The sequence below is a fragment of the Oncorhynchus kisutch genome, linkage group LG26 (genome assembly GCF_002021735.2).
Source record: "Oncorhynchus kisutch isolate 150728-3 linkage group LG26, Okis_V2, whole genome shotgun sequence".
NCBI lineage: Eukaryota > Metazoa > Chordata > Actinopteri > Salmoniformes > Salmonidae > Oncorhynchus > Oncorhynchus kisutch.
In genome coordinates, this window is record NC_034199.2 from 50,114,528 (window position 1) to 50,140,150 (window position 25,623).

The 25,623-nt window shown below is 42.2% G+C and overlaps 1 protein-coding gene across 1 annotated transcript in view; it reads right to left on the bottom strand.

Moving 5' to 3' along the window:
- Positions 1-5,397: 5,397 nt before the first annotated feature.
- mpp4a (MAGUK p55 scaffold protein 4a) overlaps positions 5,398-25,623 on the bottom strand; it is a 54,479-nt gene continuing 34,253 nt past the window's right edge. Inside the window, exons 15-21 of the mRNA XM_031806225.1 lie at positions 25,118-25,171; positions 24,587-24,754; positions 24,308-24,388; positions 13,142-13,235; positions 10,169-10,277; positions 7,503-7,637; positions 5,398-5,619 (exon numbers count right to left, since the gene is read on the bottom strand). Of these exons, the coding sequence (XP_031662085.1) occupies positions 5,434-5,619; positions 7,503-7,637; positions 10,169-10,277; positions 13,142-13,235; positions 24,308-24,388; positions 24,587-24,754; positions 25,118-25,171 (827 nt within the window). The 3' untranslated portion in view covers positions 5,398-5,433. The remainder of the gene's footprint in view (positions 5,620-7,502; positions 7,638-10,168; positions 10,278-13,141; positions 13,236-24,307; positions 24,389-24,586; positions 24,755-25,117; positions 25,172-25,623) is intronic.

The window sequence follows — 25,623 nt, forward strand, 5'->3', positions numbered from 1 at the left end:
ATTCAGCACGTGACAAATAAACGTTGATTTGATACATTTAGAGGAAGTGTCTGAACCCACCTTAGACCCCAGTAAAACAGAGCCCACCTTAGACCCCAGTAAAACAGAGTCCACCATAGACCCCAGTGAAACAGAGCCCACCTTAGACCCCGGTGAAACAGAACCCACAGTAGACCCCAGTAAAACAGAGCCCACCGTAGACCCCAGTAAAACAGAGCCCACCGTAGACCCCAGTAAAACAGAACCCACCGTAGACCCCAGTAAAACAGAGCCCACAGTAGACCCCAGTAAAACAGAGCCCACTGTAGACCCCAGTAAAACAGAGCCCACCTTAGACCCCAGTAAAACAGAGCCCACCGTAGACCCCAGTAAAACAGAGCCCACTGTAGACCCCAGTAAAACAGAGCCCACTGTAGACCCCAGTAAAACAGAGCCCACTGTAGACCCCGGCGATGCCATCACAACACCTCCGACGCTCCATGAAAAGATGACGCCGAGACTTCAGGGTCCAGAGCAGTGAAGCTATTTGATGTCGGCAGCCCATTCATGAATCCCGTCACTGCAGAGGGCTCAGAAAGTGGAGGATGCCACCCTGACTTCCACGATGAAAGGTGACATGTCTCCCTGTCCAGCCAGCCAGGTCCAGGAGAGGATCATCCCGTGATTCAGCAACAAAGGTCCCGCTGACTCCATTCTCCGTCAGTGAGCGAACAATTCTGAGCAGCGGCCAGTCCACCAAAGATAGCCTGCCCGAAAGCAAAACTCCCATCAACCCAGCGTGATGCACGGCCCTCGGAGTCAAGGAAAACAGGTCTTGGCTTTCCCAGTAGCCTGTGCAAATTAGCTATTTGTATACCCAGCGTAGCGACTTCTTCTCTGTAGCCCTCCGCGAGCAGGCAGTTATCGCACTGAAAGTCAGGTTGTTTGACTTCATCCCGGAACAGGGCGAAATATATACAACTCCTGCAGCATTGGTAGTGCAACGAGTCCTCCATTTTATCAATACAACGCAGGAAGCTCCCGACGAACAGTTATTGTGCTGATGTTGCTTCCAGAGGCAGTTTGGAACTTGGTGAATCAAATAAACCCCCAAAACATTTTTTCTCTCTCTCACAGACACTCCAGCCGCCTGCTGCTGGTCCACTTGGGACGCAGCCTGTATGTCTGATAGTGTGTAAATGATACAAGACGACAGATACCCTGTTTCTAGATTTCCTAGCTAACAGGTGACGGTGCCATCAGCCCCTGGAAGCCCCCAGGCACTGCTTCAGAGTTACTCCCTAACGTTCAATCACTGGATGATAAAGTAGACGAGCTCAGGGCGAGGATCTCCTTTCCAGAGAAACATCTGACAACATACTCTGTTTGACGGAATCACGGCTCTCTCAGGATATATTGTCCCCGTCCATTCAGCCTGCGGGGTTTTCTTGTACGGCAACTCCTGTTGTTCACCCGATTTGTAATACCTCACCATCAAATGCCAACCGCATTACCTCCCGTGAGAATTTTCTTTGATCATCAATCTCCCCCTATTGCTCAGTTTGGCAGCCAGCTCAGATATTATTATTATTATTATTATTATTTTCTAGGTGTTATTTCTGCCCTCCTCCTCCCCCTCTTCCTCCTCTCCTGCCCTCCTCCCCCTCTCCTCTCATGCCCTCCCCCTCCTCCTCTCCTGCCCTCCTCCACCTCCTCTCCTGCCCTCTCCCCTCCTGCCCTAGCATTCTTCCTCCTCTCCTGCCCCCCCCTCCTCTCCTGCCCTCTCCCCTCCTGCCCTAGCATTCTTCCTCCTCTCCTGCCCCCCCCTCCTCTCCTGCCCACCCCCTCCTCCTATCCTGCCCTCTTTCCCCTCTCCTGCCCTCCTCCTCCTCCTCTCCTGCCCCCCCCCTCCCTCTCCTGCCCTCCTCCTCCCCCTCCTGCCCTCCTCCATCTCCTCCTCCTCCTCCTCGCCTGCCCTCCTCCTTCCCCTCTCCTGCCCTCTCCCTCCTCCTCTCCTGCCCTCCCCCTTCTCCCCCTAGGTGTTATTTCTGCCCTGTTGGACCTAGAAACACAAGAATTTCACTGCAAATCTGTGTGCGCCGACCAATAAACTTTGATTTTATTTGAAATATACAGTACATCACCTGAGAAATACATCATAGTGAGTATTAGATGAATCCATGACAGTCACAGATTTAGAGGAGCCAGGACATAAACTGCTTCGGAGGATACAACACAGATAAAAGAGGTACAGTGGGGCAAAAAAGTATTTAGTCAGCCACCAATTGTGCAAGTTCTCCCACTTAAAAAGATGAGAGGCCTGTAATCTCTATCTCGATATATATATGTGTGTGTGTAGATATATATATATACACACACACACTGCTCAAAAAAATAAAGGGAACACTAAAATCACACATCCTAGATCTGAGTGAATGAAATACTTTTTTCTTTACATAGTTGAATGTGCTGACAACAAAATCACACAAATTATCAATGGAAATCAAATTTATCAACCCATGGAGGTCTGGATTTGGAGTCACACTCAAAATTAAAGTGGAAAACCACACTACAGGCTGATCCAACTTTGATGTTATGTCCTTAAAACAAGTCAAAATGTGTTTGTGGCCTCCACGTGCCTTTATGACCTACCTACAACGCCTGGGCATGCTCCTGATGAGGTGGCAGATGGTCTCCTGAGGGATCTCCTCCCAGACCTGGACTAAAGCATCCGCCAACTCCTGGACAGTCTGTGGTGGATGGAGCGAGACATGATGTCCCAGATGTGCTCAATTGGATTCAGGTCTGGGGCACGGGCGGGCCAGTCCATAGCATCAATGCCTTCCTCTTGCAGCAACTGCTGACACACTCCAGCCACATGAGGTCTAGCATTGTCTTGCATTAGGAGGAACTCAGGGCCAACCGCACCAGCATATGGTCTCACAAGGGGTCTGAGGATCTCATCTCGGTACCTAATGGCAGTCAGGCTACCTCTGGAAAGCACATGGAGGGCTGTGCGGCCCCCCAAAGAAATGCCACCCCACACCATGACTGACCCACCTCCAAACCGGTCATGCTGGAGGATGTTGCAGGCAGCAGAACGTTCTCCATGGCATCTCCAGACTCTGTCACGTCTGTCACATGTGCTCAGTGTGAACCTGCTTTCATCTGTGAAGAGCACAGGGCGCTAGTGGCGAATTTGCCAATCTTGGTGTTCTCTGGCAAATGCCAAACGTCCTGCACATTGTTGGGCTGTAAGCACAACCCCCACCTGTGGACGTTGTGCCCTCATACCACCCTCATGGAGTCTGTTTCTGACTGTTTGAGCAGACACATGCATATTTGTGGCCTGCTGGAGGTCATTTTGCAGGGCTCTGGCAGTGTTCCTCCTGCTCCTCCTTGCACAAAGGCGGAGGTAGCGGTCCTGCTGCTGGGTTGTTGCTCCTACGGCCTCCTCCATGTCTCCTGATGTACTGGCCTGTCTCCTGGTAGCGCCTCCATGCTCTGGACACTATGCTGACAGACACAGCAAACCTTCTTGCCACAGCTCGCATTGATGTGCCATCCTGGATGAGCTGCACTACCTGAGCCACTTGTGTGGGTTGTAGACTCCGTCTCATGCTACCACTAGAGTGAAAGCACCGCCAGCATTCAAAAGTGACCAAAACATCAACCAGGAAGCATAGGAACTGAGAAGTGGTCTGGTCACCACCTGCAGAACCAGTCCTTTATTGGTGGTGTCTTGCTAAATGCCTATAATTTCCACCTGTTGTCTATTCCATTTGCACAACAGCATGTGAAATTTATTGTCAATCAGTGTTGCTTCCTAAGTGGACAGTTTGATTTCACAGAAGTGTGATTGACTTGGAGTTACATTGTGTTGTTTAAGTGTTCCCATATTTTTTGGAGCAGTGTATGTATATATATGTAGATATAAAGAGAGATGTCTCTATCAGTGTTATAAGTGTTTACTATGATGGCACAACACAGCCTCTCTGCTCAGCACTCAATCCAAACTAAACCAACCTTAATAACACAGAACATTACTAAAATATATATATATATATAAATATATAAAGTACCAGTCAAAAGTTTTGGGAAACATCTACTCATTAAAGGGTTTTTCTTTTTTCTACATTGTGGAATAATACTGAAGACGTCAACACTATGAAAATATCACACATGGAATCATGTAGTAAACAAACAAAAAGTGTTTAATAAATCAAAATATATTTTATATTTGAGATTCTTCAAAGTAGCCACCTCTTTGCCTTGATGACAGCTTTGCACACTTGGGATTGTGTCCAATTTTTGTAGAATAGTTTGTAGAAATAGTAAACATAAAGAAAAACCCTTGAATGAGCAGCTGTGTCCAAACATTTGACTGGTACTATATATATATATATATATATATATATGTGTGTGTGTGTATATATGAAAACATATATGTGTGTTTTATTGTCACATACATCTGAGGTACAATACAAATATACATAAAAGGCACCTTCTAACTATACTGGACTCTACTTTCCAGTTTTAATTTCAACATTCAATGTATCGTTGGCTGTCTCTCCCTCCTAGTTGGTCTGAAACATTCGCCATCTGAATTATACTGTTCAACAACGCCTGTTTATATCCTCTATATCCCCCATCTTCTCTCTCTGTATACACTGTATATCCCTCACCCCCTCTCTCTCTGTATATGTATATATATATCCCTCACCCCCTCTCTCTCTGTATATATATATATATATCCCTCACCCCCTCTCTCTCTGTATATATATATATATATCCCTCACCCCCCTTCTCTCTGTATATATATATCCCTCATCCCCTCTCTCTCTGTATGTATATATATATCCTGTATATCCCTCACCCCCCTTCTCTCTGTATATATATATCCCTCATCCCCTCTCTCTCTGTATGTATATATATATCCTGTATATCCCTCACCCCCCCTCTCTCTGTATATATATATATATCCTGTATATCCTCCATCTCCTATATATATATATATATCCCTCACCCCCTCTCTCTGTATATATATATATCCCCCATCTTCTCTCTCTGTATACACTGTATATCCCTCACCCCCTCTCTCTCTGTATGTATATATATATCCCTCACCCCCTCTCTCTCTGTATGTATATATATATATCCCTCACCCCCTCTCTCTGTATATATATATATATCCTGTATATCCCTCATCCCCTCTCTCCCGATCCAAGTCATGCAGCAGGGATCCACTGTAGTTCCTCCTGGGCCATCCCTCCATCTCCTCTTCCTCTTCCTCTCCTGCCCTCCCCTCCTGCCCTCCCCCTCCTCTCCTCTCCTGCCCTCCCCCTCCTCTCCTCTCCTGCCCTCCCCCTCCCCTCCTCCCTCTCCCTCTCCCCTCCTCCCTCTCCCTCTCCCCTCCTCCCTCTCCCTCTCCCTCTCCCCCTCCCCCTCCTTTCTCTAGTCCTCAGTACTGAGCCATGCGGCAGGTATCCAATGTGGTCCCTCCTGAGCCAGCTGTATGGTATTGAACAGCTTCATACAGGCATCCTGCAGCTCCTCGTTGACTATGACGCGGTCGAAGTACTGACCATACTTCCCCTCCATGAACCTGGCAGCATCCTCCATCTCCTCAAAGTCAACATCCTGAGGGGAAGGAGGAAGAGGGGTGGGGGGAAGGAGAGGCCAGGGAGGAGGAGGGGCCAGGGAGGAGCAGAGGAGGGGCCAGGGAGGAGCAGAGGAGGGGCCAGGGAGGAGTGGAGGAGTGGCCAGGGAGGAGCGGAGGAGGGGCCAGGGAGGAGCGGAGGAGGGGCCAGGGAGGAGCCAGACAGCATTATAAAAACAGAGGAACTCAAGCGTGTCTGACAGAATATGAGCAGGCGGGTCAGTATAGTATACTATAGTATATTTGAACGCATCAACATCAAATATATACACAGTGTACAAACCATTAAGAAAACCTTCCTGCGTCTATGTCATGGAAAAAGCAGGGGGTCCATAATGTTTTATCTATAGGGATGTGCATCTGGGCTCCAATACGATACAGGAACGATACAATTCATGGGGATTTGGTTTGATTAGAGAACGATTCGAATCGGTTCGATGCAATACGATTCAATGCACTAACATTTGTTGCATAAACACATTAATGTTCCATTCTAAATTAAAACCTGCTGCTGATGGAGATCATGAGCCGGGCCTCTCTGAGCCGGGCCTCTCTGAGCCGGATCTGTCTGAGCAGGGCCTCTCTGAGTCGGGCCTGTCTGAGCCGGGCCTCTCTGAGCTGGGCCTCTCTGAGCTGGGCCTCTCTGAGCTGAATCTGTCTATGTTTGTCTACCACCCCACTACCACTATCAGATTAGAGCCATAAAGGAGACTAGACATCTACCACTATCAGATTAGGGTGGGCGATGTAGCCTATGTGTTTTTGTCCCCACAACGTTGAAATCACCATCACTAATTAACTTGTCATTTTTGCAGATGAAGTGTTTCAGTTAGTAATGTATCAATATGTACTGTTTGCGGATTAGCTATGACATAGCCTGTGAATTTATACTGTAGCACAACTTTGGATTTCACCCCTATCTCAAAATCAAATGATTTTAACTATTTGGGAGTTTTTTTGTGAGTTTATTTTCTCCGCCTGCTTTGGCCATGCAGTGCGCCTCGCAAAGTGATTGCTTGTCCTCGTTATGAAACTATCAACTTTACCCTGTATATCTAAAAAAATGACCATATACACTGACTGTTTATAGGAAAACGACCACGACTATTGCGGATGGTGAACCTGTGCAATCAAAAATATATATATTGAAAACCCCATTCAGTTTCAACCAGATGAAAGTTGTGTCTCAGATGTATTTTATTCTGGTAAAACACACAACAGCCAATTACATAGGTTTGTCACTCAACTAATAAAGCCTAATATCATGCAAGACATTTGAGGATTTCAATGCTGAAGGTGCCGCAAGATCAGGAACACGCCTTCCATGACCTGATGTTGGTCAGCGGGCCGAAGCACAGCCCGCAGTTTAACTAGGCTACTGATATTGGCTGGATTTTGTTTCAGCAAAATGACTTGTAGATCAATGGATGTCAATACAGTTACCCTGTGTACCCAGTTACACGCAGTTCGACACTGAAGGAAAGGACGCGTCGGTTTACACAAAAGATGAGGTATTTTCGGTTTACACAAAAGATGAGGTATTTTCGGTTTACACAAAAGATGAGGTATTTTCGGTTTACACAAAAGATGAGGTATTTTCGGTTTACACAAAAGATGAGGTATTTTCGGTTTACACAAAAGATGAGGTATTTTCGGTTTACACAAAAGATGAGGTATTTTCGGTTTACACAAAAGATGAGGTATTTTCGGGAAGAAAGAAAGTATGAGGAAAACATTTGATTAAATCTGCGATTTGTAACAGTCTTAAATATTTGAATGGCGACCGATGCGTACCGACGAATCTTTACAACCCTAATTATCTACATTCAAAAGGGATGGCCTGACAGTGACAACATCATCTCACTTTAAAAGGTCTGTTGACAACACAGCTGGTGATGATGCGTGCATCCCTCCGTGTCTGTCTCAGTCGTTCTGAACTGGGAGGCTTTATAAAGATGACATAAGGCTTGAACTTCTTATTCCTCACGGACAGGATGCTCTGAAAGACACAATACATACACACATACTGTATAAAATAAATGTATAAATGAATAAATGGCAGTTATATCCAGTTGAAGTCGGAAGTTTACATACACTTAGGTTGTAGTCACAAACTTGTTTTTCAACCACTCCACAAATTCCTTGTTAACAAACTATAGTTTTGGTCAGTTGGTTAGGACATCTACTTTGTGCATGACACAAGTAATTTTTCCAACAATTATTTACAAACAGATTTTTTTCACTTATAATTCACTGTATCACAATGCCAGTGGGTGAGAAGTTTACATACACTAAGTTGACTGTGCCTTTAAACAGCTTGGACAATTCCAGAAAATGATTTTATGGCTTTAGAAGCTTCTGATAGGCTAATTGACATAATTTGAGTCTATTGGTGGTGTACTGTCGTAGCAGAATCAGAATTAGTTAATAAACATTGATAAATAATATGTTTTATTTACTTTCATAAATATGCTTACGTGGCGAAAAAAGTCACTTGGGGCCCAGAGAGGGGAGGGGTCAGGATTGTCTTCATATGTGAGGGTATCTGTTAAACCATGTGAAGGGCTCCACCATGTCTGTACACCAGTCACTCCCTACTTTTCCCATTTGTGGGAGGAGTATGGCAGTGTCTGGAACCATAGTATGTCCCCTCTGATGTTGCCCTTATATTGACCTAGTATATGACCTAGAGGCTCACTCCCCTCAGTGAGCCTGTCCAGGTGGGGGATAATTGATATATGCCATTGGATGAGATCATGTTTTTGTACTATGTTGTACCAAAAACGAGATAAGAACTTCGTTTAGGAGACCAAACTGAACGATAATTTATAGCTAATGCTGTCTGGCTGTGGGATACTCCTCTCTCAAGTCTTGTGCGGTTTTCCTAAGACCTGTGGTTCGTCATTGTGAGTTGGGAGGGGTGGATCTTTGCTATAAAAGATCTCAGTTGCCATTATGGTGACACTCTCAGAATTAATTTATAGACACTGAATTGATCTGAGAGTCAAAGGGCAAAGGTGAACATGGTGAAGCTCATGTTATTAAAATATTAAGTTTAAAGTATAACTGGCTTGTGTGTGGTTTGTAAACTCTCCTTTTTTTTATTACAGGAAATTACCACGACAAAGTCAATTGGAGGTGTACCTGTGGATGTATTTCAAAGCCTACCTTCAAACTCAGTGCCTCTTTGCTTGACATCATGGGAAAATCAAAAAGAAATCAGCCAAGACCTCAGAAAAACAATTGTAGACCTCCACAAGTCTGGTTCATCCTTGGGATCAATTTCCAAATGCCTGAAGGTACCATGTTCATCTGTACAAACAATAGTACGCAAGTATAAACAACATGGGACCACGCAGCCGTCATACCGCTCAGGAAGGAGATGCGTTCTGTCTCCTAGAGATGAATGTACTTTGGTGTGAAAAGTGCAAATCAATCCCAGAACAACAGCAAAGGACCATGTGAAGATGCTGGAGGAAACAGGTACAAAAGTATCTATATCCACAGTAAAATGGGTGCTATCGACATAACCTGAAAGGCCGCTCAGCAAGGAAGAAATCACTGCTCCTACGGTTTGCAATTGCACATGGGGACAAAGATCGTCCTTTTTGGAGAAATGTCCTCTGGTCTGATGAAACAAAAATGGAACTGTTTGGCCATAATGACCATCGTTATGTTTGGAGGAAAAAGGGGGAGGCTTGCAAGCCGAAGAACACCATCCCAACCGTGAAGCACGGGGGTGGCAGCATCATGCTGTGGGGGTGCTTTGCTGCAGGAGGGACTGGTGCACTTCACAAAATAGACGGCATCATGAGGGTGGAAAATTATGTGGATATATTGAAGCAACATCTCAAGACATCAGTCAGGAAGTTAAAGCTTGGTCGTAAATGGGTCTTCCAAATGGACAATGACCCCAAGTATACTTCCAAGGTTGTGGCAAAATGGCTTAAGGACAACAAAATTAAAGTATTGGAGTGGCCATCACAAAGCCCTGAACTCAATCCCATAGAAAATTGTGGGCAGAACTGAAAAAGCGTGTGCGAGCAAGGAGGCCTACAAACCTGACTCAGTTACACCAACTCTGTCAGGAGGAATAGGCCAAAATTCACCCAATTTATTGTGGGAAGCTTGTGCAAGGCTACCTGAAACGTTTGACCCAAGTTACACAATTTAAAGGCAATGCTACCAAATACTAATTGAGTGTATGTAAACGTATGACCCACTGGGAATGTGATGAAAGAAATAAAAGCTGAAATAAATCACTCTACTACTATTCTGACATTTCACATTCTTAAAATAAAAGTGGTGATCCTAACTGACCTAAGACACAGAATGTTTACTAGGATTAAATGTCAGGAATGGTGAAAAACTGAGTTTAAATGTATTTGGCGAAAGGTGTATGTAAACTTCTGACTTCAACTCTATTAGCAACTTAATTTGAATCCCATTTGTACTATTTAACAATGAATCCTTTTTCCTGCTGTGATGAAAAACCTTCCTATAGATACAGGAGTAAAGAACATAACTTACATGTGGCTCAGTGTCAATAACACACATCCTTCCACTGTCTATCACGTCTTTGACAGCATCAATACTGGTCCCATATAGATGACCTTTATATTCACCGTACTCCAGGAACCTAGGACAGACCAAAGATACTCTATAAACATCATGAACTGTATTACAACTATATTACAACCACTATGATAAACCCATGAAATACCCCCAATGGATTCTGTTTCATCTCTTATGAAATGACTGTTGATTCAGAAACAGGAAGTAAGATCAATCCTGCCAGGTCGCAAGGTCAATCCTGCCATGTTGCAAAAGAGGTTTCTAACTCCAAAGGGTCATTTTGTTACGTTACAGCCTTATTCTAAAATGGATTAAATAAATAATATCCCTCATCAATCTACACACAATACCCCATAATACCCCATAATACCCCATAATACCCCATAATACCCCATGTTTTTTTAGAAATGTTTGCAAATGTATTAAAAAATGTATAATAAACCCTTTGGTATTCAGACCCTTTGGTATTCAGACCCTTTGGTATTCAGACCCTTTGGTATTCAGACCCTTTGGTATTCAGACCCTTTGGTATTCAGAACCTTTGGTATTCAGAACCTTTGGTATTCAGACCCTTTGGTATTCAGACCCTTTGGTATTCAGACCCTTTGGTATTCAGACCCTTTGGTATTCAGACCCTTTGGTATTCAGACCCTTTGCTATGAGACTTGAAATTGAGATCAGGTGGATGCTGTTTCCATTGATCATCCTTGAGATGTTTCTTCAACTTGATCTGAGTCCACCTGTGGTAAATTAATTTGATTGGACATGATTTGGAAAGGCACACACCTGTCTATATAAGGTCCCACAGTTGACAGTGCATGTCAGAGCAAAAACCAAGCCATGAGGTTGAAGGAATTGTCCATAGAGCTCCGAGACAGGATTGTGTCAAGGCACAGATCTGGGGAAGGGGACCAAAACATTTCTGCAGCATTGAAGGTCCCCAAGAGCACAGTGGCCTCCATCATTCTTAAATGGAAAAAGTTTCGAACCACCAAGACTCTCAGCAGGCCGCCCAGCCAAACTGGGCAATCGGGGGAGAAGGACCGGGCCTTGGTCAGAGAGGTGACCAAGAACCCGATGGTCACTCTGACAGAGATCTAGAGTTCCTCTGTGGAGAAGGGAGAATCTTCCAGAAGGACAACCATCTCTGCAGCACTCCACCAATCAGGCCTAAAGTACTAAAGTACCATGAGAAACAAGAGTCTCTGTTCTGATGAAACCAAGATTGAACTCTTCGGCCTGAATGCCAAGCATCACGTCTGGAGGGAACCTGGCACCATCCCTACGGTGAAGTGGTAGCATCATGCTGTGGGGATGTTTTTCAGTGGAAAGGACTGGGAGACTAGTCAGGATCTAGGGAAAGTTCAATGGAGCAAAGTAGAGAGAGATCCTTGATGAAAACCTGCTCCAGAGCACTCAGGACCTCAGAATGGGGAGGAGGTTCACCTTCAAACAGAACAACAAACCTAAGCACACAGCCAAGACAACGCAGGAGTGGCTTCGGGAAAAGTCTCTGAATGTCCTTGAGTGGCCCAGCCAGAGCCCGGACTTGAACCCCATTGAACATCTCTGGAGAGACCAGACAATAGCTGTACAGCAAGGCTCATCCAACCTGACAGAGCTTGAGAGGATCTGCAGAGAAGAATGTGAGAAATTTCCTAAGTACAGCTGTGCCAAGCTTGTAGCGTCATACCCAAGAAGACTCGAGGCAGTAGTCGCTGCCAAATGTGCTTCAACAAAGTACTGAGAAAAGGGTCTGAATACTTATGTAAATGTGGTATTTCATATATATATATACAGTATATGTATTTTCTTTACATTTGCAAAAATGTCTAAAAAACAGTTTTTGCTTTGTCATTATGGGTTACTGTGTGTAGATTGATAACGAACAATTTAATCCATTTTAGAATAAGAGCGTTAGTAGCATAACCAAATGTGGAAAAAGGGAAGGGGTACTTTCCGAATGCACCGTATAATATCACATTTTACATTTGAGTCATGTAACAGACGCTCCTATCCGGGTACGAGTTACATTTGAGCCATGTAACAGACGCTCCTATATGGGTACGAGTTACATTAGAGTGATGTAACAGACGCTCCTATCCGGGTACGAGTTACATTTGAGTCATCTAACAGACTCTCCTATCCGGGTACGAGTTACATTTGAGTGATATAACAGACGCTCCTATCCGGGTACGAGTTACATTTGAGTCATGTAACAGACTCTCCTATCCGGGTACGAGTTACATTTGAGTCATGTAACAGACGCTCCTATCTGGGTACGAGTTACATTTGAGTGATGTAACAGACGCTCCTATCTGGGTATGAGTTACATTTGAGTGATGTAACAGACGCTCCTATCCGGGTACGAGTTACATTTGAGTCATCTAACAAACGCTCCTATCCAGGTACGAGTTACATTTGAGTGATGTAACAGACGCTCCTATCTGGGTACGAGTTACATTTGAGTGATGTAACAGACACTCCTATCCGGGTACGAGTTACATTTGAGTCATCTAACACACGCTCCTATCCGGGTACGAGTTACATTTGAGTCATCTAACAGACGCTCCTATCCGGGTACGAGTTACATTTGAGTGATGTAACAGACGCTCCTATCCGGGTACGAGTTACATTTGAGTGATGTAACAGACGCTCCTATCTGGGTACGAGTTACATTTGAGTGATGTAACAGACGCTCCTATCCGGGTACGAGTTACATTTGAGTCATGTAACAGACGCTCCTATCCGGGTACGAGTTACATGAGCAATTAGCGTCACGGATGTATACAGATTTTTCACCTTGTCGGACAGGGATTCAAACCGGCGACCTTTCACTTACTGGCCCAATGCTCTTAACCGCTAGTCTAAGAGGTAGGCTACTTGGAAATCATTAGAACTAATATGAAAACAAATCACTAGCATTACCTGTGGTTGCACACCATGTAATCAAACAGCTCTTTGGTGACAAAGTTATATTCTTTTCCTGTCCCCTCTCCATCTCTGGCTGGTCGCGTTGTGTCTGAGGACGATGACAGAAAACACGTCAATACAGAATTACAACCAACCTCTATCACATCACAACATAACACCACAGAGGACAACCACTAAAGCACAATAACATCAGTCAGAACAGACCGAAAGTCCAGTTATGTGACAAGATAAAATGCCATAGAGGGGATTGGATACATAGGAGACATAGAGGAGTCAGAGGATACATACAGTACAGAGATACATATAGGAGTCAGAGGATACATACAGTACAGAGATACATATAGGAGTCAGAGGATACATACAGTACAGAGATACATAGAGGATACATACAGTACAGAGATACATAGAGGAGACGTAGAGGATACATACAGTACAGAGATACACAGAGGATACATACAGTACAGAGATACATATAGGAGTCAGAGGATACATACAGTACAGAGATACATATAGGAGTCAGAGGATACATACAGTACAGAGATACATATAGGATACATACAGTACAGAGATACATAGAGGAGACGTAGAGGATACATACATTACAGAGATACATAGAGGATACATACAGTACAGAGATACATAGAGGAGACATACAGTACAGAGATACATAGAGGAGACGTAGAGGATACATACATTACAGAGATACATAGAGGATACATACAGTACAGAGACACATAGAGGAGACGTAGAGGATACATACAGTACAGAGATACATAGAGGAGACACAGAGGATACATACAGTACAGAGATACATAGAGGAGATGTAGAGGATACATACAGTACAGAGATACATAGAGGATACATACAGTACAGAGATACATAGAGGAGACGTAGAGGATACATACAGTACAGAGATACATAGAGGATACATACAGTACAGAGATACATAGAGGATACATACAGTACAGAGATACATAGAGGATACATACAGTACAGGGATACATAGAGGAGACGTAGAGGATACATACAGTACAGAGATACATAGAGGAGATGTAGAGGATACATACAGTACAGAGATACAGAGGATACATACAGTACAGAGATACATAGAGGAGATGTAGAGGATACATACAGTACAGAGATACAGAGGATACATACAGTACAGAGATACATAGAGGAGTCAGAGGATACATACAGTACAGAGATACATAGAGGATACATACAGTACAGAGATACATAGAGGAGACATACAGTACAGAGATACATAGAGGAGACGTAGAGGATACATACATTACAGAGATACATAGAGGATACATACAGTACAGAGACACATAGAGGAGACGTAGAGGATACATACAGTACAGAGATACATAGAGGAGACACAGAGGATACATACAGTACAGAGATACATAGAGGAGATGTAGAGGATACATACAGTACAGAGATACATAGAGGATACATACAGTACAGAGATACATAGAGGAGACGTAGAGGATACATACAGTACAGAGATACATAGAGGATACATACAGTACAGAGATACATAGAGGATACATACAGTACAGAGATACATAGAGGATACATACAGTACAGGGATACATAGAGGAGACGTAGAGGATACATACAGTACAGAGATACATAGAGGAGATGTAGAGGATACATACAGTACAGAGATACAGAGGATACATACAGTACAGAGATACATAGAGGAGTCATACAGTACAGAGATACATAGAGGATACATACAGTACAGAGATACATAGAGGATACATACAGTACAGAGATACATAGAGGATACATACAGTACAGAGATACATAGAGGAGACATACAGTACAGAGATACATAGAGGACACATACAGTACAGAGATACATAGAGGATACATACAGTACAGGGATACATAGAGGAGACGTAGATGATACATACAGTACAGAGATATATAGAGGAGTCAGAGGATACATACAGTACAGAGATACATAGAGGATACATACAGTACAGAGATACAGAGGATACATACAGTACAGAGATACATAGAGGAGATGTAGAGGATACATACAGTACAGAGATACAGAGGATACATACAGTACAGAGATACATAGAGGAGACGTAGAGGATACATACAGTACAGAGATACAGAGGATACATACAGTACAGAGATACAGAGGATACATACAGTACAGAGATACATAGAGGAGATGTAGAGGATACATACAGTACAGAGATACAGAGGATACATACAGTACAGAGATACATAGAGGAGTCAGAGGATACATACAGTACAGAGATACATAGAGGAGTCATACAGTACAGAGATACATAGAGGATACATACAGTACAGAGATACAGAGGATACATACAGTACAGGGATACATAGAGGAGACGTAGAGGATACATACAGTACAGAGATACATAGAGGAGATGTAGAGGATACATACAGTACAGAGATACAGAGGATACATACAGTACAGAGATACATAGAGGAGATGTAGAGGATACATACAGTACAGAGATACAGAGGATACATACAGTACAGAGATACAGAGGATACATACAGTACAGAGATACATAGAGGAGATGTAGAGGATACATACAGTACAGAGATACAGAGGATACATACAGTACAGAGATACATAGAGGAGTCATACAGTACAGAGATACATAGAGGAGACACAGAGGATACATACAGTACAGAGATACATAGAGGAGACGTAGAGGATACATACAGTACAGAGATACATAGAGGAGACACAGAGGATACATACAGTACAGAGATACATAGAGGAGACGTAGAGGATACATACAGTACAGAGATACATAGAGGATACATACAGTACAGAGATACATAGAGGAGTCAGAGGATACATACAGTACAGAGATACATAGAGGAGTCATACAGTACAGAGATACATAGAGGATACATACAGTACAGAGATACAGAGGATACATACAGTACAGAGATACATAGAGGAGATGTAGAGGATACATACAGTACAGAGATACAGAGGATACATACAGTACAGAGATACATATAGGATACATACAGTACAGAGATACATAGAGGAGACGTAGAGGATACATACAGTACAGAGATACATAGAGGATACATACAGTACAGAGATACATAGAGGATACATACAGTACAGAGATACATAGAGGAGTCAGAGGATACATACAGTACAGAGATACATAGAGGAGTCATACAGTACAGAGATACATAGAGGATACATACAGTACAGAGATACAGAGGATACATACAGTACAGAGATACATAGAGGAGATGTAGAGGATACATACAGTACAGAGATACAGAGGATACATACAGTACAGAGATACATAGAGGAGTCAGAGGATACATACAGTACAGAGATACATAGAGGAGTCATACAGTACAGAGATACATAGAGGATACATACAGTACAGAGATACATAGAGGATACATACAGTACAGAGATACATAGAGGAGACATACAGTACAGAGATACATAGAGGATACATACAGTACAGAGATACATAGAGGATACATACAGTACAGGGATACATAGAGGAGACGTAGAGGATACATACAGTACAGAGATACATAGAGGAGTCAGAGGATACATACAGTACAGAGATACATAGAGGATACATACAGTACAGAGATACAGAGGATACATACAGTACAGAGATACATAGAGGAGATGTAGAGGATACATACAGTACAGAGATACAGAGGATACATACAGTACAGAGATACATAGAGGAGACGTAGAGGATACATACAGTACAGAGATACAGAGGATACATACAGTACAGAGATACAGAGGATACATACAGTACAGAGATACATAGAGGAGATGTAGAGGATACATACAGTACAGAGATACAGAGGATACATACAGTACAGAGATACATAGAGGAGTCAGAGGATACATACAGTACAGAGATACATAGAGGAGTCATACAGTACAGAGATACATAGAGGATACATACAGTACAGAGATACAGAGGATACATACAGTACAGGGATACATAGAGGAGACGTAGAGGATACATACAGTACAGAGATACATAGAGGAGATGTAGAGGATACATACAGTACAGAGATACAGAGGATACATACAGTACAGAGATACATAGAGGAGATGTAGAGGATACATACAGTACAGAGATACAGAGGATACATACAGTACAGAGATACAGAGGATACATACAGTACAGAGATACATAGAGGAGATGTAGAGGATACATACAGTACAGAGATACAGAGGATACATACAGTACAGAGATACATAGAGGAGTCATACAGTACAGAGATACATAGAGGAGACACAGAGGATACATACAGTACAGAGATACATAGAGGAGACGTAGAGGATACATACAGTACAGAGATACATAGAGGAGACACAGAGGATACATACAGTACAGAGATACATAGAGGAGACGTAGAGGATACATACAGTACAGAGATACATAGAGGATACATACAGTACAGAGATACATAGAGGAGACGTAGAGGATACATACAGTACAGAGGTACATATAGGATACATACAGTACAGAGATACATAGAGGAGACGTAGAGGATACATACAGTACAGAGATACATAGAGGATACATACAGTACAGAGATACATAGAGGATTCGTAGAGGATACATACAGTACAGAGATACATAGAGGAGACATACAGTACAGAGATACATAGAGGAGACGTAGAGGATACATACAGTATAGAGATACATAGAGGAGTCAGAGGATACATACAGTACAGAGATACAGAGGATACATACAGTACAGAGATACATAGAGGATACATACAGTACAGGGATACATAGAGGAGACGTAGAGGATACATACAGTACAGAGATACATAGAGGAGATGTAGAGGATACATACAGTACAGAGATACAGAGGATACATACAGTACAGAGATACATAGAGGAGTCAGAGGATACATACAGTACAGAGATACATAGAGGAGACATACAGTACAGAGATACATAGAGGAGACGTAGAGGATACATACATTACAGAGATACATAGAGGATACATACAGTACAGAGACACATAGAGGAGACGTAGAGGATACATACAGTACAGAGATACATAGAGGAGACACAGAGGATACATACAGTACAGAGATACATAGAGGAGATGTAGAGGATACATACAGTACAGAGATACATAGAGGATACATACAGTACAGAGATACATAGAGGAGACGTAGAGGATACATACAGTACAGAGATACATAGAGGATACATACAGTACAGAGATACATAGAGGAGACATACAGTACAGAGATACATAGAGGATACATACAGTACAGGGATACATAGAGGATACATACAGTACAGAGACACATAGAGGAGACGTAGAGGATACATACAGTACAGAGATACATAGAGGAGTCAGAGGATACATACAGTACAGAGATACATAGAGGAGACATACAGTACAGAGATACATAGAGGAGACGTAGAGGATACATACATTACAGAGATACATAGAGGATACATACAGTACAGAGACACATAGAGGAGACGTAGAGGATACATACAGTACAGAGATACATAGAGGAGACACAGAGGATACATACAGTACAGAGATACATAGAGGAGATGTAGAGGATACATACAGTACAGAGATACATAGAGGATACATACAGTACATAGATACATAGAGGAGACGTAGAGGATACATACAGTACAGAGATACATAGAGGATACATACAGTACAGAGATACATAGAGGAGACATACAGTACAGAGATACATAGAGGATACATACAGTACAGGGATACATAGAGGATACATACAGTACAGAGACACATAGAGGAGACGTAGAGGATACATACAGTACAGAGATACATAGAGGAGACACAGAGGATACATACAGTACAGAGATACATAGAGGAGATGTAGAGGATACATACAGTACAGAGATACATAGAGGATACATACAGTACAGAGATACATAGAGGAGACGTAGAGGATACATACAGTACAGAGATACATAGAGGATACATACAGTACAGAGATACATAGAGGATACATACAGTACAGGGATACATAGAGGATACATACAGTACAGAGATACATAGAGGATATGTAGAGGATACATACAGTACAGAGATACATAGAGGAGTCAGAGGATACATACAGTACAGAGATACATAGAGGATACATACAGTACAGAGATACATAGAGGAGACATACAGTACAGAGATACATAGAGGATACATACAGTACAGAGATACATAGAGGATACATACAGTACAGGGATACATAGAGGAGACGTAGAGGATACATACAGTACAGAGATACATAGAGGAGTCAGAGGATACATACAGTACAGAGATACATAGAGGATACATACAGTACAGAGATACAGAGGATACATACAGTACAGAGATACATAGAGGAGATGTAGAGGATACATACAGTACAGAGATACAGAGGATACATACAGTACAGAGATACATAGAGGAGACGTAGAGGATACATACAGTACAGAGATACAGAGGATACATACAGTACAGAGATACAGAGGATACATACAGTACAGAGATACATAGAGGAGATGTAGAGGATACATACAGTACAGAGATACAGAGGATACATACAGTACAGAGATACATAGAGGAGTCAGAGGATACATACAGTACAGAGATACATAGAGGAGTCATACAGTATAGAGATACATAGAGGATACATACAGTACAGAGATACAGAGGATACATACAGTACAGAGATACATAGAGGAGACGTAGAGGATACATACAGTACAGAGATACATAGAGGATACATACAGTACAGAGATACATAGAGGAGACGTAGAGGATACATACAGTACAGAGGTACATATAGGATACATACAGTACAGAGATACATAGAGGAGACGTAGAGGATACATACAGTACAGAGATACATAGAGGGTACATACAGTACAGAGATACATAGAGGATTCGTAGAGGATACATACAGTACAGAGATACATAGAGGAGACATACAGTACAGAGATACATAGAGGAGACGTAGAGGATACATACAGTATAGAGATACATAGAGGAGTCAGAGGATACATACAGTACAGAGATACAGAGGATACATACAGTACAGAGATCATAGAGGATACATACAGTACAGGGATACATAGAGGAGACGTAGAGGATACATACAGTACAGAGATACATAGAGGAGATGTAGAGGATACATACAGTACAGAGATACAGAGGATACATACAGTACAGAGATACATAGAGGAGTCAGAGGATACATACAGTACAGAGATACATAGAGGAGACATACAGTACAGAGATACATAGAGGAGACGTAGAGGATACATACATTACAGAGATACATAGAGGATACATACAGTACAGAGACACATAGAGGAGACGTAGAGGATACATACAGTACAGAGATACATAGAGGAGACACAGAGGATACATACAGTACAGAGATACATAGAGGAGATGTAGAGGATACATACAGTACAGAGATACATAGAGGATACATACAGTACAGAGATACATAGAGGAGACGTAGAGGATACATACAGTACAGAGATACATAGAGGATACATACAGTACAGAGATACATAGAGGAGACATACAGTACAGAGATACATAGAGGATACATACAGTACAGGGATACATAGAGGATACATACAGTACAGAGACACATAGAGGAGACGTAGAGGATACATACAGTACAGAGATACATAGAGGAGTCAGAGGATACATACAGTACAGAGATACATAGAGGAGACATACAGTAGAGATACATAGAGGAGACGTAGAGGATACATACATTACAGAGATACATAGAGGTTACATACAGTACAGAGACACAGAGGAGACGTAGAGGATACATACAGTACAGAGATACATAGAGGAGACACAGAGGATACATACAGTACAGAGATACATAGAGGAGATGTAGAGGATACATACAGTACAGAGATACATAGAGGATACATACAGTACAGAGATACATAGAGGAGACGTAGAGGATACATACAGTACAGAGATACATAGAGGATACATACAGTACAGAGATACATAGAGGAGACATACAGTACAGAGATACATAGAGGATACATACAGTACAGGGATACATAGAGGATACATACAGTACAGAGACACATAGAGACGTAGAGGATACATACAGTACAGAGATACATAGAGGAGACACAGAGGATACATACAGTACAGAGATACATAGAGGAGATGTAGAGGATACATACAGTACAGAGATACATAGAGGATACATACAGTACAGAGATACATAGAGGAGACGTAGAGGATACATACAGTACAGAGATACATAGAGGATACATACAGTACAGAGATACATAGAGGATACATACAGTACAGAGATACATAGAGGATACATACAGTACAGGGATACATAGAGGATACATACAGTACAGAGATACATAGAGGATATGTAGAGGATACATACAGTACAGAGATACATAGAGGAGTCAGAGGATACATACAGTACAGAGATACATAGAGGATACATACAGTACAGAGATACATAGAGGAGACATACAGTACAGAGATACATAGAGGATACATACAGTACAGAGATACATAGAGGATACATACAGTACAGGGATACATAGAGGAGACGTAGAGGATACATACAGTACAGAGATACATAGAGGAGTCAGAGGATACATACAGTACAGAGATACATAGAGGATACATACAGTACAGAGATACAGAGGATACATACAGTACAGAGATACATAGAGGAGATGTAGAGGATACATACAGTACAGAGATACAGAGGATACATACAGTACAGAGATACATAGAGGAGACGTAGAGGATACATACAGTACAGAGATACAGAGGATACATACAGTACAGAGATACAGAGGATACATACAGTACAGAGATACATAGAGGAGATGTAGAGGATACATACAGTACAGAGATACAGAGGATACATACAGTACAGAGATACATAGAGGAGTCAGAGGATACATACAGTACAGAGATACATAGAGGAGTCATACAGTATAGAGATACATAGAGGATACATACAGTACAGAGATACAGAGGATACATACAGTACAGGGATACATAGAGGAGACGTAGAGGATACATACAGTACAGAGATACATAGAGGAGATGTAGAGGATACATACAGTACAGAGATACAGAGGATACATACAGTACAGAGATACAGAGGATACATACAGTACAGAGATACAGAGGAGATGTAGAGGATACATACAGTACAGAGATACAGAGGATACATACAGTACAGAGATACATAGAGGAGTCATACAGTACAGAGATACATAGAGGAGACACAGAGGATACATACAGTACAGAGATACATAGAGGAGACGTAGAGGATACATACAGTACAGAGATACATAGAGGAGACACAGAGGATACATACAGTACAGAGATACATAGAGGAGACGTAGAGGATACATACAGTACAGAGATACATAGAGGATACATACAGTACAGAGATACATAGAGGAGACGTAGAGGATACATACAGTACAGAGATACATATAGGATACATACAGTACAGAGATACATAGAGGAGACGTAGAGGATACATACAGTACAGAGATACATAGAGGATACATACAGTACAGAGATACATAGAGGAGTCGTAGAGGATACATACAGTACAGAGATACATAGAGGCGACATACAGTACAGAGATGCATAGAGGAGACGTAGAGGATACATACAGTACAGAGATACATAGAGGAGTCAGAGGATACATACAGTACAGAGATACAGAGGATACATACAGTACAGAGATACATAGAGGAGTCATATGGTCTGATGCTGTAACATTAATATTTCCCTTCACTAGAACTAGGGTGCCCAGCCCCGAACTATGAAAAACAGCCCATTTCCTCATCCACCAAACTTTACAGTTGGCACTATGCATTAGGGCAGGTAGCGTTCTCCTGCCATTCGACAAACCCAGATTCATAAGTGGGACTGCCAGATGGTGAAGCCTGATTCATCACTCCAGAGAATGTGTTTCCAATACTCCAGAGTTCAGCAAGCTTTACACCACTCCAGCCGACGCTTGGCATTGCGCATGGTGATCTTAGGCTTGTGTGCTGCTGCTCGGCCATGGAAACCCATTTCATGAAGCTCCATACAAACAGGTATTTTGTTGACGTTGCTTCCAGAGGCAGTTTGGAACTCGGTAGTGAGAGATGCAACTGAGGACAGAGGATTTTTACACTCTACACGCTTCCGCACACGGAGGTCCCGTTCTGTGAGCTTGTGTGGCCTACCACTTCACGGCTGAGCCGTTGTTGCTCCAAGGCATTTCCACTTCACAATAACAGCACTTACAGTTGACCGGGGCAGCTCTAGCAGGGCAGACAGTTGACGAACTGGCATCCTATGACGGTGCCACGTTAAGTCACTGAGCTCTTCAGTAAGGCCATTCTACTGACAATGTTTGTCTATGGAGATTGCAGGGCTGTGTGCTCGATTTTATACACTTGTCAGCAACGGGTGTGGTTGAAAGAGCCGAATCCACTCATTTGAATAGGTGTCCACATACACTATACAGTGGGGCAAAAATGATTTAGTCAGCCACCAATTGTGCAAGTTCTCCCACTTAAAAAGATGAGAGAGGCCTGTAATTTTCATCATAGGTACACTTCAACTATGACAGACAAAATGAGAAAAAAAATCCAGAAAATCACATTGTAGGATTTTTGTATGAATTTATTTGCAAATGATGGTGGAAAATAAGTATTCGTTACATGCTGAGTACTTAGCAGGACAGGAGAACGGTGAAATTCACATACTTGTTGTAATTGTATTGTAATGTGCCCCTGACTATCCGTACATTTTTAAATACAAGAAAATGGTGCAGTATGGTTTGCTTCATGGAAGGAATTTTAAATGATTTATACTTTTTAACTTCTACTTTTGATATTTAAGTATAGTTTAGCAATTACATTTAATGTTGACATTTAAGTATATTTAAAACCAAATACTAATAGACTTTTCCTCAAGTAGTATTTTACTGGGTGACTTCCACTTTTACTTAAAGTAACTTTCTATGAAGGTATCTATACTTTCACACCAGTTTGACAATTGGGTACTTTTTCCACCACTGAATATAAACATATGATACTAGACACTACAGATGGAATATAAACTTACGAGGCACAGCTCCCTGGAAGGTGTGTGGGTTGAGTTTGATCAGTCTCTTCCTCAGTTCATTCACCCCTACACCAGAAGGACCTGTAGAAACACACACTGTCAGCCCTACACCACTACAGTAGATGTGATACACACACACAGCTTATAGGTTGGGGTAAGACTGTCTCAGAGGGTTTAGGAAGACTAATTTCTGTTTCCCCTGTGACAAAGGACAATAACAAATCATTTATCATCATCGTCTTCTGAACATAAACAATATATAAGCAGTGAGCTCCTCACCTACGAGGATGATCAGTCTGTGCGGGTCGTCAGGTCGTCTCTGGTAGCTGACCACCTCTTCATAGGGGCTGGACAGAGCCGAGGTGTTGGGAGAACAGGAGTAGCAGGATTGGCGACGCTTACGGTGGGTCATCCTCCGCCACAGACGGAAACTACGCCGGAATCCCGCTGGAAACAACAATAACAACAACAATAACGACTACAAGATTAACATCAACAACATAGACAACAACAACATAAACGACTACAAGATTAACATCAACAACAACATAAACGACTACAAGATTATCAACAACATAAACGACTACAAGATTATCAACAACAAACGACTACAAGATTAACATCATCATCAACAACAACATAAACGACTACAAGATTATCAACAACAAACGACTACAAGATTAACATCATCAACAACAACAACAACATAAAAGCTGTACATCTGTGGTGCAAGCATCGTTAGCTTACAGAAAAACAAGGATGATTGATTAATAAAAGTGTCAATGAATTTGTCAATCAAAACCATCTTACAGATGTAGATGCCACCCATCGTATGTGCTCCTTCTTCAGCCTCTTCGGGATACACTGGGAACATTCATTACAATGTTATTATCTACGGGGCATTCAGGAAGTATTCATACCCCGAGACTTATTCCACATGTTGTTGTGTTACAGCCTGAATTCAAAATGGATTCAATAGATGTTTTTGTCTCACTCATCTACCCACAATACCCCATAATGACAAAGTGAAAACATGGTTTTAGATTTTTTTAAATACATTTATTGAAAATGAAATATAGAAATATCGAATTTGCATAAGTATTCTCACCGCTAAGTAGCACTTTTGGCAGCGATTACAGCTGTGAGTCTTCTGGCTCAGTCTCTAAGAGCTGTGAGTCTTCTGGGTCAGTCTCTAAGAGCTGTGAATCTTCTGGGTCAGTCTCTAAGAGCTGTGAGTCTTCTGGGTAAGTCTCTAAGAGCTGTGAGTCTTCTGGGTCAGTCTATAAGAGCTGTGAGTCTTCTGGGTCAGTCTCTAA